Below are 18574 nucleotides of genomic sequence, written 5' to 3'. Positions count from 1 at the left end.
GTAGAGCAAGGAGAACACTTGTAAAACTGTGAACTGTGCATTTTTCATACCTGTCTTTATGTTTCTGGTGCTTACACTCAATTTTTGTTTTTCCTCTTGCTGTAGGGAAGCAGTACCTGCGATACGGCTGCAGAAGAAAAGTCGACAGTAAGATGGTCCACAAGAGCTACTGTAACAAATCCAACATGAAACCTAGAGGAGACACCAGAGACTGCAACCAGAAGCCCTGCCCTCCACCCATGTATGCATTGTACACATACATATACACACGCTCATTTGCCACTTTATTAGGTACACCTTGCTAGTGCCGGGTTGGACCCTCATCTTGAACCAGTCTGGCCATCCTCCTCTGACCTCTGGCATCAACAAGGCATTTTCACCCAGAGAACTGCTCACTGGATATTTCTCTTCTTCGGACCATCCTCTGTAAACCCTAGAGATGGTTGTGTGTGAAAATCCCAGTAGATCAGCAGTTTCTGATTAGCTATTTGTGTTAACGAGCAGTTGAAGAGGTGTACCTAATAAAGTGGCCGGTGAGCATTTCTGCATTCAGCTGTCTTTTTCTTTCCTTCTCTTTCATTGTTTACTTCAGCATTTTGGCATTTTGAGTGCCCTCAGAGCTCCTGTTTCTCTCTCTGTTTCTCTCTCTGTTTCTCTCTCTCCCGTGATGCTCTCCAGCTGGGTGACAGGGGAGTGGCAGAACTGCAGCAAACCATGTGGAAAGACAGGGATGCAAGTCCGCTCGGTCAGCTGTGTCCAGCCGTCAGATGACAACACCACGCGCGCCATCCACAATAAACACTGCAACGACGAGCGGCCCGAGACCCGCAGATCCTGCAACCGACACCCCTGCCCCACCCAGTGGAGAGTTGGGCCGTGGTCGCAGGTATGTCGGCCGCACGTGGGTCAGGGAGATGGAAAATGATGTTTGGCCTATTTGAGTTTTTCTCAGGAAAATAGTTGTGCAGATATTTTTGTACTGAAGCCCAACAGCTGGTATTTTTGTAAGACATGTGGTGTTTTAAATATCACAAGACTTCCTCAGAACTTTATTCTTGGCAGGTCTGACAGGCCTCTGAGAAACAGATCATGTGATCTTCACTGTTACTACTAACAATAAACCAAGAGTAATGATTAAAAAACGATCAGTCAGTCGTGATGTTCGTGCACCTTAAACGCCTTTGTACTGTTCTACATTTTTAGTGAAGTTTTTATGTGTCTATACAGGATACTTGGTGACATGTTATAATGTGTTGGTTTGTGTTCGTGTCCTGTGCCTCCCTCCAGTGCTCGGTGACATGTGGTAATGGGACCCAGCAGAGACAGGCTCTGTGCCACACCAGGGACAACACCATCGGCCTGTGTCTGGACAGTAAGCCTGACACCATCAGAGTCTGTCGCCTGGATCCATGTCCCAGTGAGTGTTAATGAACTTCAAACCCACAGATAACCTGCCAGGGCAAACCATACATGTGGAAGTCACTCAAATTCACTTATATGCAGTGGTCTTAAAATTTCATTTTGTTAAACGCGGATCTTATTTGCAGTTTTGGAGAGACTCATCTTTATAGTAAAAAAGGGGGGGGGGGTTACCCTATCGCAGGGCTAACATAAAGACAGACAACCATTCACACTCACATTCACACCTACGGGCAGTTAGAGTCACCAGTTAACCTGCATGTCTTTGGACTGTGGGAGGAAGCTGGAGTACGCGAAGATGAACCATATTGGCATGGGGAGAACATGCAAGCTACCCACAGAAGGGCTCCCCCACCCTGGGTTCAAACCAGGGACAATGCTATCCACTGCACCACTGTACCGCCACCATGTTGCCAGATCTCAGCAAATAGGTTCTGATATTAATGTAGAAAAAAAAGATGGGGAAGATGATCATTAATAACCATTCAAAGAGTTACCCTCCCACCCTAACGACTCCATCACTCTCCTCCTCTCTCTGCAGAGGGCTCATCAGACCTCAACAAGAACGGCAACATCCTGATCCAGTGGCTGTCTCGCCCCGACCCCAACTTCCCGAAGATCTCCTCACGTAAAACCTCCCTCATTAGTTCCCAGCCTGGCCTCCACAGCGGCAGCCGCAGCTGCATGTCTGTCCTCTGCTGGGCCCTGCCCATCTCTGTCCTCCTGTCTCTGCAGGGCCGGCCCCGACTGGCCCCCTGACCTCCCCCACGGCCCGTGCCTGTGCCCACGCCCGTGAGCGAGCGGCAAAGCTTTCGCTTCTCTTTTGGGGGGGGGATGTTGCCTCTCTCTCTCTCTGTGTCTGAGACGGCTCTGACTGGGGGGAGGTCTCTGGCTCCTGTGTGTGCTAGTTGGTTCTCTCTTGCTCTGTCTCTCTCTCTATCTCTCTATCTCTCCTTTGTGGAGCATTGTGTTGTAACCGCTGGCCAGTCGAACACTCAAAAGATCAACAAAAAATTTGATGTGAAAAGGATTCGAAGTGGCAAGGCGAACAGGTTTTCATGGGCACCTCCTGAGAACGTGTCGAAGAGCCGTTCACGTGTGAGGGGACCCCCTCTGCATTTGGCGGCCATGTTTTGCGCGAGCTAGCTGCGTGTTGTCATGGGTTACCACTCCTGAGATGCAGCTGCGCTTTTTTCTTTTTGTAGCGCACTGTCATTGTGGGGAGAAACAGGTGTGAAAATAAACAGAAAAGGTATATAAATATCTATATAGAAAAAAAAAGTTATAAAAAAAATATGAAAGCTTTATTGTGAATGTGATCTTGTCACAATGAGGACATCTTTGCTAAAGTGCTCATCTGACATCCTGGTTCCATTCGGGGATGAGAATGGCGTCTCATTCTACGTTCCATTCTCAGATTGACAGGAACTCAGCACAGGGACAGGAAGTGACATCAGTAAACCTTTTGATTTTTTCGGGGGAGGGAACAGTGAGGTGAATAATCTTGAAGGAAGGCTAATTTTAAAAAATCAAAAAAAGGAAAAAAAAACAGGGTAGTCTGACCGCTTGAGGTTGCTTCCCATTTCACCTCATCATCAGCCATCCTCTCTTTGACTGTTATACTAAAGTTCAATAAATGCAGCTTATTTGTGCTTGCAGACTTTAAACAAATACATCTATAAATATATTTGTATTTATATATACCTATAAATCTAAATCTATATGAGTAACAATAATATTAATAATGTTTTACCATGAATAAGCTGTAGCTTATTTGCCTAAAACCTTTGGACTGCTATTGATCGCTTAGATCCTTGACTGTTATGTGTATTTTTTTATTGATTTTACATGAATACAGATGAATATTTAATAAAGGTAAAGTGTTTCGGGGGGAAGGGGTTAGACCTATATTATGCAGGACTTGGTCAGTTAGTTGCCTCTCCATTCTCTCAGATGGATCAGTGGTTTACTGTCGCTTCTTGTTTTCTTTAAGGATAGGATCACGTTTTGTCATGCACATTTGCATCCATCACCTGTATGCGTGTGTATTTATGTGTGTGAGTGCATCTGTGTGTGTGTCTACGTCTCTGGATGTGTGTGTGTAAGCTTAGATGAGTGTGTTAATGAATTGCGTGATTGAATGAGATGTACTAGTCTTGTCTGTAAATGTGTCTGTGTGTGTATGTGTGTGTGTGTGTGTGTGTGTGTGTGTGTGTGTGTGTGTGTGTGTGTGTGTGTGTGCGTGCGTGTGTGTGTGTGTGCGTGTATGTGTGTCTGTGTGTGCATGTCTGTGTGTGTGTATGGGAGCTTCATCATTCGGGCTTTTACACATTGCGATCAGATACAGAAATACCTCATAAACTTTGATTTGAGAGCGTCCAATGATCTCATTTTATTTTGATGAACATTAACCACATGAACAATGCCTTATCTTGGATTGAATGTAATGGCATTTATCTGTGAAAGAGATGGCTTTACTCATTCAAAGTTTCACTCGGAATAGAGGCAGCTTCAAACCAACTTAACAAACTCACACCCGCCAACCATCAAACCTACCAAGGTGATGTTGGACCAATGTCCGACTACTGGGAAGGGTTTACAAAGGGCCTAGGGTATCGACACATATGGCATCTAGAAAAAAAAAAAAAAAACACTTCAGACTTGTCATTGTATTGTGATCACATATTTCTGTTGTGACTATGTAGCGAGCTATCCAAGGTTTCCTTCTGCTGGAGTTGGACTGTATGAGACCAAGCCAGACCTAGCAGTGCGACTGTATATAACATTGGTGTTGACTGTATTTAATAATGTTCATGACTGTTATCTTCTTCTATAATATTCTATACTATGGGTAACTGTTTTGTGGCTTCACTGGCCTGCTGTGTGGGGCTGGCTAACGTTTGGCTAACGTTGAAGAAACATTCAGATGGACTACGTGCACTGCGTCTATATGCACTTTGATTTATCAGGGAAATTTTATTAATGTTTTGTAAATGTTTCATATGACACTTAATGTGCCATTCCAGTTTTTACATCATCATGGAAATTATGTATTTCATTTAAACAGCAAATATCATTTATGTATTTCATGTTCTGTTTTTTTCAATCGATAAACAGATTGACTGGTTGATTTCCAAGTAATGAAGTGTTTTACCAAAGTGACTGTGAACTTGTAACTTTCGATACAGTTGAATTATTTTTCTTAAGAAAAGAATATATCTATATATTGAGCAGGCGGGGGCGTACATCTCATTGTTTCAGTTACTGTCATTCTCAACAGCAAAGTTGTATCAATAAAAATGTTTTAAAAAGTGTGATCTTTCTCTCACCAGGAATGTTCACTGGCTAGATCCTTTGTCAGAGAAAATGTCAAATATTGCCAGGAGAACGCCGTTGTTTTTACTGGCATGGTACAAAAAGGGTACAAGTCAAGTCGTAGAGGATTAAAATTGAACAACTAAAACATAAGGGATACTCGACGCAAAGGCAACACGAAGCTGCACGGGCAAGAAAAAGTCAAAATTACCTGAAACGTTTATATTTACAACACAAGACTGGCGACCCTTCTTTTTCCATTTCAGTTGCTCTGGACTAATCTCATGACTGCTCTTGATGTTTGGGTTTTTCTCCTCTTCCTTCCTGCATCCTCTGCTAATGGTCTGGCTTTACTACTGTACTCTGCACGGTGTGGAACCAGCACACACACTCACACCCGTATGCATGTACTTTATGTATAAACAACATGCACACAAAGACTAATGTCAATGTAACATATTGTTATTGTTGCACAATCTGTCATGTACAAAGATATATTTGAGCAATCAGACACATAAACACACACCTCTTCATTATGTTTACCGCTGGCTGCACCCAGTCTCAGCTCTCTGTTCTCTCCTCCACAGGCCAGCGTTGTCATGGAGACCGCTCCGTGTTCTGTCGTATGGAGGTGCTTAAACGCCACTGCTCTATACCGGAGTTCAAGCGCATGTGCTGCAAGTCCTGCAGCAGTGCCACCGTTACAGAGCCTCGACCCAACTCTACCTCCACATCCACCCCCATCACCTCCATCCTGCCCAGTGTTACAGCCCCTCCACCCACCAGCACCCTCAGCTCTGACCTCAGCACCATTCAACCCACCGGAGCTGTCAGCACCACCATTATAGCTTCTACCATCAATCCCTGGACCACCACTCATCCTCCTACCACTACTGCCGCTGTTGCTCATTCCACCTCATCCCCACTTAGTGCCACACAAATGACCACCACTCATCCTCCAGCTGCCACCAGCTCTCCTGTCCTCCCCACTTTCTTAACCATAACAACTGCCTCAGTTAGTACAACTTCTACCAGTATTACTACCCATTCCCCACCTCTGTCTGCCCCAGACACAGACGAGAACATGGATCCACAGTTCCAGAGCACTACAAATAGTCCAACAACATCTGGTATGATAACTACCACACACTCTCCAGAAACAGCCAGTCCAACTATGACGAATCCAACAGAAAGCAGTACAAAAACAGACGCCCCACTAAAATCGAAGCCCAAAAAGATTCCGCCAAAGAAAAACCCCAAGAAGGTGATTCCACCAAAGATCAAACCTAAAAAGAATACATTAAAAAATACTACAAGAAAAGATGTTCCACCGAAGATCAACCCTAAAAAAAATACTCCCCTAAAAAATACGACCAGAAAAGATATTCCACCAAAGATCAATCCTAAAAAGAATACTGCCCTAAAAAATACGACCAGAAAAGATATTCCACCAAAGATCAATCCTAAAAAGAATACTGCCCTAAAAAATACTACCAGAAAAGATATTTCACCAAAAATTAATCCTAAAAACAATACTACACCAAAAAACACTACCAGAAAATTTGTTCCACCAAAGATCAATCCTGAGAAGAAAACAAAGGGTACTCCTACTTCTACCACTGCTGTTCCTCATTCCACCTCTTTCTTATTTATTACGACACAAATGACCACCACCCATTCTCCTGCCTCTACCACTGCTGTTCCTTATTCTACCTCTTCCTTATTTAGTACAACACAAATGACCACCACCCATCCTCCTGCCTCTACCGCTGCTGTTCCTTATTCCACCTCTTCCTTACTAAGTACAAAGCAAATGACCACCACTAATTTGCCTGCCTCTACCACTGCTGTTCCTCATTCCACTTCTTCCCCACTAACTACGACACAAATTACCACCACTCATCCTCCTGCCTCTACCACTGCTGTTTCCCACTCAACCCCATCCCCACCCAGTGCCACACAAATGTTTACCACTCATGCTACAGCTGCCACCAGCACTCCCGTCCTCCCCACTACCTTTTCCAAAACAACTGCCTCAGTTATTCTAACTTCTACCAGTGTTACTGCTCATCCCCTAGATGAGAACACGGACCCACAGTTAGAGAGCACTACCAATAGTCCAACAACATCTGGCATGATACCTACCACACACTCCCCAGAAACAACCAGCCCAACTATGACTAATCCAATATTAAGCAGTACAAAAATAGACACCCTATTACAATCAAAGCCCAAAGATATTCCACCAAAGAAAAACCCCAAAAAGGTGATTCCACCAAAGATCAATCCTAAAAAGAATACTGCACTTAAAAATACTACCAGAAAAGATGTTCTACCAAAGATCAATCCTAAAAAGAAGACAGATGCTAATCCAAAACAGAAAACCCCTGAAAAAACAACACCCAAAAAGATTACCCCACTAAAGATTACTCCCAAAAAGACTACCACACCAAAGACTACTCCCAAAAAGACTACTCCACCAAACACAACTCCCAAAAAGACTACCCTACCAAAGACTACTCCGAAAAAGACTACCCCACAAAAGACTACTCCCAAAAAGACTACTCTGGCAAAAACTACTCCCAAAAAGACTCCCCTTGTTAAGACCACTCTCAAAAAGACACCTCCGGTGAAGGCTACTCCTGAGAAAAAAACCAAACCCACGCCCAAAAAGGAGTCTCCCCCAAAGGCCAATCCCAAAAAGAACATTCAACCAAAGACAAAAGTTACAAAGAAAGTGCAAATAAAAGTTCAAAAGATCCCAAAACCAGGTACCAAAAATGCCACACATTCTCAGGCCAAGGTCGATCAGAACAAGGCTAAGACTAATCCAAAAAAGAAAACAGTTAAAACAGTTCCCTCATATTATACCACAGCTCCCACTCCATATACAAGACCCGATCAACTGAGAGAGTACTTCTCTTCCACTATCACATCCAGCACTAGTGTATATGCAACAGCTGCAGGCGGGCCTTTCCCTGAGTCCAGAATCAATGTTACGTACATCAATAACAACACAGCAACTTCAGATGAACCTCCACTGTGGTATCAGGATGCTTCAGCCATAACACCCAGCACTTTTGTTGATGTTGTAACACCAGCTGGAACCGCTAACTTTGAAGAAGTCAGCATGCCTAGTGGGACGGTGCCATATAGTGATGTCACAATGACAAGCAGTGGTGATATCACAGTGACCAGTGGGACCATTCCCAGTGGCGATGACATCACAGTGTCCTACAGCAACGGGAGAGTGGTCAGTGACACCATGGTGCTAGACGACGGCTTCACCATGGTGATCCCAACCATCGACAATGAGGATATGATGGACCTCGCTTCCTCGCCCTGGCAGGACCTGTCTGAATACATTCCTGTGAGCATCCCTGTTCCCACCACAACCTCAGACCCTGCCACACTCTCACCTCCCACCACTATCACTCCGACAACAACAAAAACAGCCATCACAACTGTCACCCGACCTCAGCAAAGACCAGAGGAGAACAGTGAGGACAACTCGATCGATGGCATATACAACAGGATCATCGGCGTGGACAACGACATCTCCCAGAACAATCTCATCCCAAAGCGACGGGTCAACCTCCGAGAGAGGACCAAGAACAAACGCATTCAGGAGCTTCTGGAGGAAAAGAGGAACTTTCTCCTCAGGATGAAGAGAGGCCACGCAGCATGATAGACCAAGCCTTTTCATTTCTCTTATAGAGATGCCCTGTGTAACTCCCTCTGAACTGCCATGGTGCTTTCCGTCAGGCCTTTCCGCACAAAAAAACTCTCTGTGTCATATCACTCGCATGACAATCAGGACTGTTGCAGAGAGAAAATACTGTGGCCAAATGTTTGAACAGTTGCTTTGAATAAAGAAAAGCTCTTTAGAGTACAGACTGTTGCAGATTTGAAGCAAATCGCCTCGCCTGTGTAAATACAATAATGAGAAACAGAAGGGATAAAAAGTGTCCATCCAGTTTGCCAGTTTGACCAGCACTTTACAAATCCAAGCTTCTATCCCCCCAAACCACCCACAGTCTTGTTTGTGGATTCAATGGTGATGTAGATAAGGTATAATGTTGTTTGTAAAATGGTATTATTCCTACTGGCACTTATTGAGCAACGAAATCTCCGACCTAAAATCCAAATCTCCATTTCCGTATTACATCACAGCTAAGGACTGCAGCTCATTTCCCCACAAACAGATAACACAGCTTCTGTAGGACAGGATGAAAATGTCTCCTTGTTAAGTGGCCAGCACTCTGAATACCATACACACGGCAAATTGGAGCTTTTGGAGGCCTGGAAGTGATATGGTAATGCAATACAATCAGAAAGTCAAAGTTCTGTTATGGTTTAATTGAATTGTATAAAGTTTACACTGCTTGAATTGTGTTGCCTTTTCCCAAGCAAACGTCTGTCTGACTGCAAAGGGTCTCTCATCTCTCAGGAAGTTAAGTTACAGTAATGTTGAGGGACATTGCCAAACATGTGGTGCTTCCTGAATTTTGATAATATATTTTGATATCTCATTAAGCTAGGTGGAAAAACAAAATAAGTGAAGAGAAAAAAAATATTGATTGCATTTTTGTCTTTCTTTTTTAACGGTCAGTCAAGTATGGTGCTTTTTTTGTAAGTGTTGCTAAAAGCAATGTCCCTTGGCATTCTTTTATGTACAAGAAGTACATATATAAAATATAACAATAGGATAAAAAAACCTGTTTGTATTAACTATCCAAATAGAAGCTTTGATGGCCAGTTTGTTTTCTTTCCTAAAAAATGTTATTTTTGGTACACTCTGACGTGCAGCAGCTGCAAAAGCATCTACGGATCTTTCTGTACAATATCTGTACATATGAAAAAGAACTTAATGTTTAATATTTATTAAAGTTTAAGTGCCTGTGGTATTTTGCAAACTCAGTGTTTTGTGATATTTTTTTTTGTTCCTCTGACAGTAATCATGCTGTCCTTAACTTTTTTTTTTTCTTTTTTTTTTTTGCTGCAACCAGTAGTTGTTATGTCACTAGTTTCAGGTTAACCCAGCACAAGCGATCTCATCAAATCATTAGTAACATGCTTACAAGCTTTTCTTAAATCTACAGTAGTGGAAAAAAGTTTTCGGACACCCCATGCATTTGTGAAATATTGCATTAAGAATCACTCTTAGGTCTTCAAGTGCAATTTCTTTTAGTACAGTCACAGCCAAAATACTAAATAAATCCTAAAAAAGCCATTAAAAACTTAAAATTGATTAGTTCCATAAAAATACATAAGAAATTTTGAGTATTGGGTCATTTTGGTACCAGTGATGAAGGTCGTTCTTTTTATTAAAAGACACAATTTTTGTTGCCAAGCTTTGTGTCTACATAAAGCCAGCACATTTGAAAGTTCTTCAGACACAAAAATGGCTAAAACAAGGAACCTAACGCAGGAAACACGCCTGAAGATAAAGATTCTCAGCCAGGAAGGGTACAGCTGCCGCCAGATAGCCAGGAAGTGCAGATGCAGTCTTTCAGCAGTTGGATACACTCTGCAGAAATACAGACGAACCAACAGCTTGGAAGACAAACCAAGATCTGGGCATCCAAGGGTTTCCTCAACAAGAAATGACCGCATCCTGATCCGCATGTGCAGGCAAAACCGCCGAATGACATCACAGGAGCTTCAGCAGCAGTGGTCAAACCAAACTGGTGTCCAGTGTTCCACCCGCACTGTACGTGGCTGACTTTTAGATCATGGCTTAAGGTCCTACAAGGCTATCAAGAAGCCCCTGATCAATGAGAGACAGAGGTTAGCCCAGCGTGGTTGGGCCCAGGCACACAAGAACTGGATAGCCAGGACAACAAGATAATGCCCCTTGCCACACATCCAAGGCCAGTAGAACTTTGCTGCAGGAGCACAGTATCCAGGTCTTAGAGTGGCCAGCTCAATCCCCGAACATGAGCCCCATTGAAAATCTGTGGTGGATTATCAAAAGGTCTGTTTCAAAGCATAAACCAAAGAATTTAGAAGAATTAAAAACAGTAATTCAAGAAGAATGGGACAAGATTACCCCTCAACAGTGTGAAAGGCTCGTGGGGAACATGCCAGCCAGGATTAGAGCTCTACTACGCGCCAGTGGCAGGACTACTAAATATTAATTTGATGATGTGATGGTTTATTTTTTGTTCAGTTTTGAACACATTCTCTGTTATTTGTTGACTTTGATACCGACAATGTTGAGAACTGACATATTGAAACTGTCAAGAATTTAGTTTTGTTAGTTTTTCTTGTAAACAATAAACAAAAAAATATAATTTGTATTTGTTTGTATCTGTCTAATGCAGCCACACCTTTTGAAACACAAAAAAGATTTTTCCACAAATATTTCATGATAATATTTGAGATTGTGTAAAATTTTAAGGGTGTCCGAAAACTTTTTTCCACCACTGTATGTCTAACCCCTAATTGCACTGTAATGCAATATCTGACACATAGGGGGAGACATAGCACCTGTAGTCTTGTGTTCATGTTTATGATCAAACCACCATTTTACTGTCTTTTTTCACCCTATCTTTACAGAATATCAAGTTCAAAGCATGACTGTCTTTGGACTAATCTTATTTAGAAAATACAAAGTCACTGATTGATAAAATGGAGTCTAATATAATAAAGATAAGCTCACTCTCTTCATTCTTGATGGAGCAGCTCAGGCACGAGTCAGCATGACTTTACAAAACTTCAGCAGAGTCATTCTCACCCATTGGATTTCAAATGTAGCCCAGGAAATGTAGCCTTCATTTTTCTTTTCTATGGAACGTTACATCGATTGTTAACATTCAGGTCTGAATACTGTTTCTGAAAAACAGTGTTGCTATTGATTTGACCTTTCCTCACTTTGAGCACTAATAGATTCCCTTCACCTCTTTTGTATCTGGGTGGCAGATAATCAAAGCTTGTGCAAATAAAATCCTAACTGCGTAGTTGGATATCCTTGAGGTGAGAGGGACAATATGTTTGTTTTTTGTTTTTTTTTTCTTATGTAGGTGGACTGACCCTTTAGCATGAGATGAGCCCCAGATCAGCTGTGTTTCTATGAGTAGAAATTAGCTGTAAACACATTTAACAGGAAATATACCATTACAATGCACTCCAAGATCAGACTCAGTATCTGGTGCCATATTCACAGACTTTCTGAGAACCCTCTCGGAGAGCTCCTAACTTAGCTTTAAAAATACAGTGAGGAGTCCAAGACTAGGAGTGATTTAGGAAAGTTCTCAGAGTAACTCTGAGCAAGGAAGGGACAGAAACTTTTACCTTAGTGAGAAGGTGTGACCCTGTTGCTAGGTGTGATGCATTCTTTTATCAGGTGTGATTGGTTGTCACAGACACACCCTTTGTGAACCTGAAAGGTGTGGACACCCAGTGGAAATGAAATGTTATGAGTCACAATATGAGGCTGAAAGTGTTGTCAATTTCATGTGATCACTTTGCTGTTGGAATGTTGAGACAAACCAAAGTCTTTGAAGCTGCACTGTTGCTGTTTTATAGTTTTCCAAATGTCTTAAGCCCCTTTTTCACCCAACACTTTTGGTATGGTACCTTTGGAAGCAAAAGTCTGTTTCCACTGCAAACAGTACCCTTAAATGTGGGCGGGGTTATTGTCACTCACTGCTCCGTCCAGCGCTCACTGTATTTCCTCCTTTATTAGTCTGCACCTCGTTTATCATCCACAGAACAAGGCTGCATGCCAACATTTTCTGAGCAAAATAAAACAGGCTGCAGTGAGAGTCCATCTCAATGGGATATTTAAAAATAGAAGGTTTGTGCATTTAGTCCTTCTCAGGCAAGCTCAGGGGTTTAGTGTTGCCTTAGCCCACAGGAACAACGCTCCACAACACTTTTTTCTTTTTTTCTTTTTGAGGCTTTCACATGACCTGGTTGAAATTGATATATAAATATATAAACACGTGAAGATCCACTCAATGGTCAAAGTCACACTGAAATTTTAGGCGTGGTGGTGGTTTCACGTTGTCAACACATACATTGAGTAACGTTACAAGTAAATGTTCCACCTTAAAAGTCACCGGCAGTCGGCCCAGTGAATTAGGTTATTGTTTTCTTCGACTCCAGCTGCTGCAAGAGACAGCAAAACATCCTTTCATTTAATAGTTACTGTATATTAATAAAACTCTCCACGGTATCAACACTGGTTACATGAGCCTCAAAACCAGCGTCAGCTCAGCCCTGAGCAGAGTGACTGTCAGCTATTGACCAATCAACAGACTGCAGTGTTCACAGCTCCATGTTTTAGTACCAGATCTGTGTGCTAGGTACCCCAACAGAGGGGGGACCAAAAATGGGGACGGTACGGAACGGTTCCATTGATACCATCCACAACTTTTTACAGTGGAAAAAAATAATGTTTCTGCCATTATAGCGTTATTTCGTTTGGTAGGCAATGTGTGATTATCCCTAAAGAGATCAACCACAAATATTCCTGCATGATCGACTCTGCAGAGTTTCATTTACTTACTCTCATTCAGCATTTGTAGCACCTTAATACCTCAATAGTCCCTCCTCCCTACTCTTAACAGTTTTTTACCTCAGAAGCTCTCTTTAGGGCTAAGACGCTCTGTGAATAACTTTTTTATCTTTGCCCGGATCTAGTCTTAACTTTAAGGGGGAATTCTTAGAAAACGTCATAATTCTAAAAAAAAAAAAAAAAAAAAAAAAATCTTTGAATTTCGTCACTAGGAGCAACTCTTTGTACAAGGAAGCTTTGTGAGTATGGCCCCTGGTTTTCATACTCACACTGATTTTGTGAAAAATATCAAGTCATTCAATTCAAAACTAATAATGAAATTGCAGTTTTGGATTTACAGTAGTTGAGGAGAAACATGCATGAGGAAGAGCATTTTTTTCCATCTGTGCAAGACTTGAGATGGACCCTCAGTTGTTTACATCTTTCATAAGATAATCAGTTGTTTTTTTTTGGTTTTGTCTTCTTTTCCCTTTTGGCTTGTTTTCAGACGCTGACTTCATGTGGACTTTGTAAAGAAGCCACACCAGTCTTGTTACACTCATTACTGCATCACTGCAGCAAATGAGGACTGCATGGATGCAATAATGCTAGCTGTCAGTTAGCATTGTATCCCCTTGGGCTGGGAGATAAAGTCAAAGCATAGTATTACCAGGAAATAGATTAACAAGGTCTAACACTTATATTCCCAAAACTTCAGATGATACATTTATGTGGTTTGGCGGAAACTGTCCAAAATGGAGAGGAATATTTGTATATAGCAGGGGATGATAGTCAATATGTGTTTGTTTTCTTTTGATTCTTCTTTGTGAGGAAACTTAGAAGCTCATGTTTGCTCTCTTGACTCATTTCAGAAAACTTACCCATTGTGGTTTGTACTGATACTCAATGTTCAAGGTGGGATAAAACAATACGGTAACAGTGACACCTTCCAGTCCAGTACAATCCAACAAACCACCATGGTGATTTTTGTTAAGACTATTTCAGAGAAGCACTGTTCTGTTGCAGTGGATTAATGCTGAACGTCTTGACAAAATTCAAATGACCAAATGACTACAAGCTTCATAAGTCAAGATGGATTCCAGTGTGATTCTATTAACTGTAACTGCATTACATTGTAATCTTGTTATGTTGCCCACCCTCTGTGATTACAATTTTCCCCCAAAAAATATTTCAAAAGAACTTTTTCTTTGAGGAGTCAGTCATCTCTCTAAGAAATCTCCCCTCTCTGCCCTGCAGAGAACCACGCCATGACCAGTTTGCTGGAAGCTCAGTGATAAAAATCAATAACCAGACTCAACAGTCAGAGCCTCTCCATTTATCCATCCTTCAACTCAAAGTGTCCAATCCTACACACTGAAGCTTTTATCAGCCATAAAACATAAGCATCCTCCTGTATCAATCTAATTCTTATTGGACCTGTAAGTGGCTGAGAACAAGAGGTTCAAGACAGAGAAGAGAGGCACACTGAACAGGAAGTGATGAACCCTCCTTCTGTCTTTGTGTATAAAAACATCCTGAAATAACTTGTGAAAATATTATGCTGACATTGTATGTGACTGCGATTAACTGCTCAAGATAATTGCATTCTGTTGTAAGATGGGTTAAAAGGTTGAATTTAATAGTTGGAGGAGTATAAAATCTTGATCCCATGGCAGATACAGAAGAGTGGGCCTTTTTCACAGAAGACATTTTGACATGTCACAGTAGGAATAGCACAGATCGAAATGATACAGTGAATGATTTCAGGGCTTTCAGTGAGTTTCAGGGCCCTGGTTTTGCTCAGTCACAGACTGTCATGGTTTACTGGGAAACTTGGACTGATTGGAGCCATCGTTAATGTTATTAGTAACACCTGTGCTTCTCCTACTGTGGCAGATCAAATTATCTGCTGTGGAAAACAGAGAGAGAGAATGGAGGACTTATTTTTCCTCCTAAGAAAATGTGTTGGTTTTCCTGCTAGCTCCTGTTCTTTCTTAACCATGGATGCATTCAGCCCCACCATTTATTTAAACAGAAACAGTGATATATTGAACACTCTGTTACACGGGCGCAGTGCTTTTTAATATGGCAACATTTAATTCACTTTAATTCAAAGGGCTTTATTGGCTTGGGAAACATACTCATACATTGCCAAAGCAAGTGTGAAATAAAATCAAAAACTGTATGTACAATAAGTAAGGATCCCTAAGAATTTGGTTTGTATACATATTGCTGCTGATTTTTCACACCCACTAATCAGGAGAAAACACACGTCTTTGAGGTAACATGTTGTTCAACCTGGAAACTGACAAACTGGAGCACACTGTTTTGAGATTAAACATTCCCTGTGTACTGTGGTGGGCAGGACTTAAACCTTCTGTACATGTACACATGAGGGGAGGAGCTAGAGGTAAACATTTGGGGCTACTGTTACTATTTCTAAGTTACATAACACAGGTAGGGGAGGAATTTGGCATAAGCAGCATTATTAATCTTTAAAACGTTTTTTTTTTTTTTTTGTTATATACTTAGCTGGATTTGAGTTCACAGAATGAATTTTACAAATCTGCTACATTTGAATCCATACCATAATAACCTGGACTGCTCTAATTGCAAATTAAGTATCCCCACCAATGCCAAATAAATGTGGAATTGAAGAACATTTAAAGAATTTTATGATCATAGCCACTTACCAGTAACGTGTTAATGGTTTAGGAGAAAAGAATAGAAGGCTAAAGTGAATTTAGTACTTAGTATGTTTCCATGAGTTAACCTTTTGACCTTAAACGTGCAATATGTAATTTTCTGCCGCTAGGGGTCTCAAACCAAAACAATAACAGAAGACGGAGTTGGATGACGTCACGAAGTAGCGTGAGATCATGGGAGTTGTAGTTATATAACAGATACAGATCTAACGTTCCTCACTCCTTGTAACTGAAACCGACTGTGGCAGTTTTTTTGGCAGAGCGAGCTTCAGCAGCAGAGAAATGCTCATGGATGAGGTATATTACTGAATTTATACTCACTTTGTTTCACTTTATGCAAATGGGGTCCGTCGGCCGGTGTAGCAGCCCGAGCCGATCTGGTACCTACACCGGATCGTCAAACTCTGATCTAACTATCAGTAGTAACGTTACTTAGGCCAAACGTCCTCTTTTGCCCAGACATGTCCACTTTTCACGTCCCATCCGAGGCGTCCGGGGGTTTTTTATAAACTGATTATAATGTCCGGTTTTCCGTGTGTTAAAGTCATGGCTCTCTTTTTTAGCGACTGTCTCGCTAACCTCAGTTATTTACACTCTATTCAGAAATGCTACTTACTTTAGCTGAGCGGTTAGCAATCTGCTAGTTATTTGAGCAAACTGCTAGTTTCTTAGCTTTACAGTTAGCGATGGCTTCTCCCTCTCTGCTGCTCTCTCTTGCTCAGTGCGTCTTATGTTTAGCTATTCCTCTGCCTCTTTTATAAATGCAGTTCATTTACCGGCATCAGCTCAGCAATATAGAAACCTATCGTTAGATGTTGTGGTTAGCCAGCCTCCGCTCCACACCGCTCCACAGCGCTGGTGTCCCGGCGGGCGGCAGTGCTTGCAGTACACTGGTGAAAATGATATTATATATCATTTCCATTATTATATATTATTATATTATATTATATATATAATATTTCGATAACATCAGCCAGATGTTTGCTTACCTGTCTAGTAGAACACACGCGAGGTCGGCGTCAAATTGTAGTCCTAGATTTTCGCGAAGCTCTTTCCTTCTCGGAAAAGCCAAACCAATATTTAGCTCTCTTCTTACCCCAAATTCTTCTGGGATCGCTTGGTTGACCCGTACATTTCCGTTTTACCGGCTTGTTTACCAGGACAGCTTCGGTGTCAGAAGGTGCAGCAACCGTCAATGCATAACCATGATCCATGACGAGTTAGCTTAGCCTAGCAACAGAAACGTTCATTCTCTGACGTCTCATCCGGTCTGCTTCTTCTTCTTCTTCTCCTTCATTTAATGTCTATGGTAACTGGAGTTACGCCGCCATTGTGACCTAATGACACGATCCGTAACTGTTATTAATATTTCATATTTATCTGGGTTTGAAAAATTGTTGGAAACATTTCTGATAATCAAAGTACACAACTAAACAAAATATATAATATTGGTTTAGTCGTTTTTAGACATTTTTATGTGGAAAAACTACATATTATACCTTTTAAAGCAGCTGTGTGGAACTTTACGTTTTCATTGATTTGGTCGAAGCGGTATGACACCCACAGCCTGGTGTCGTAAAATCTCGACAGCAACCGGCAATTACCGCATGCATTTGTTTTGGAGAGCGAGAGGAAAATCATAAATGTTCTGGTGTAGCTCTGAATTTCTTATAAACTGAGGACAACTGCCTGCTGCATATTTGTGTTCATGGTCACAGTCACAGATCATTTTCTGGCATTTGTTGAAACGTTACTAGTCTATGGTTGTAACATTACTAGACAAAAGCGGTTCACATCAGCTAACGTTACATTTAGCTTGCTTATAACTTCCATGTCGTCATATATTGAAGTGAAACAACGTCTAACAAGTTGCGGTATATTCTCTAAATAAAAACAAAAATTACATACCTGTTGATTAGGAAAAGGGCCAACTCGGGATCAGTTTTAAAACCTTTCAGTTCTCTCAGCTCTCTCCACTTGGTGAATGCCCGACCGAGGTTTACACTCGTTTGGGCTCGAGCCCTATCACTGTCCCGTTAAGCCTTCTTCTGTTCTTTTTTTTTTTTTAGATGGTGCTCCTTCGTTATCCGCCATGACATCAAAAGTACAACCAAGTCTTTATAGATACATCTGGTAAAACTGTTATGTGTTCAGCAATGCCCGTTGTGTACCGCTTACTCGAAGAACACTCTCTGTAAACACACTTCTCTCAATTTATTGGCGGATTGCAAACAACTTCCAGGTGCATACCACCACCTACTGTACAAGAGACTACTCCCTACTACATGTCATTTAGCCTGTTTCTTAAATCCTACTCGTAAACACGGCTCCTTCTTCTTCTGTGGTTTAAAGGCTGCAGGCCGCTGCAGGCATGCAGACTTACTTCCTCCTCCAGGTGCCGTATTCTGGTTTGCTGACTTCCACTGTGTGTCCAACCCAAGCCAGGCTACGCTAAATAGCCATATAGAGAAAGGCTTTTTCGTCACTGTTGGGTTCAAATCAATATGCAGATCTTCAAGGGGAGGTGATACAAACTAGGGACAGTTTTATGAATGGTAAAAAGTTCCGCACAGCTGCTTTAATTTTAAGGCGGTGGTTCAAAAATATTACCGTGCAGTAGGTATTTTTTTAC

General features: G+C 41.7%; 1 protein-coding gene across 2 annotated transcripts in view; it reads left to right on the top strand.

The window, feature by feature from the left end:
* LOC117260823 (uncharacterized) overlaps positions 1-9650 on the top strand; it is a 158820-nt gene extending 149170 nt beyond the window's left edge. For both annotated transcript variants that reach the window (XM_078169292.1, XM_078169293.1), the window contains 5 exons: positions 106-241; positions 679-886; positions 1288-1417; positions 1961-2047; positions 5322-9650. In XM_078169292.1, coding sequence (XP_078025418.1) covers positions 106-241; positions 679-886; positions 1288-1417; positions 1961-2047; positions 5322-8422 — 3662 coding nt within the window. In that variant the 3' untranslated portion in view covers positions 8423-9650. The remainder of the gene's footprint in view (positions 1-105; positions 242-678; positions 887-1287; positions 1418-1960; positions 2048-5321) is intronic.
* Positions 9651-18574: the final 8924 nt, after the last annotated feature.

Source organism: Epinephelus lanceolatus, chromosome 7 (assembly GCF_041903045.1).
Source record: "Epinephelus lanceolatus isolate andai-2023 chromosome 7, ASM4190304v1, whole genome shotgun sequence".
NCBI lineage: Eukaryota > Metazoa > Chordata > Actinopteri > Perciformes > Serranidae > Epinephelus > Epinephelus lanceolatus.
This window is presented reverse-complemented; position numbering and strand designations above follow the sequence as displayed.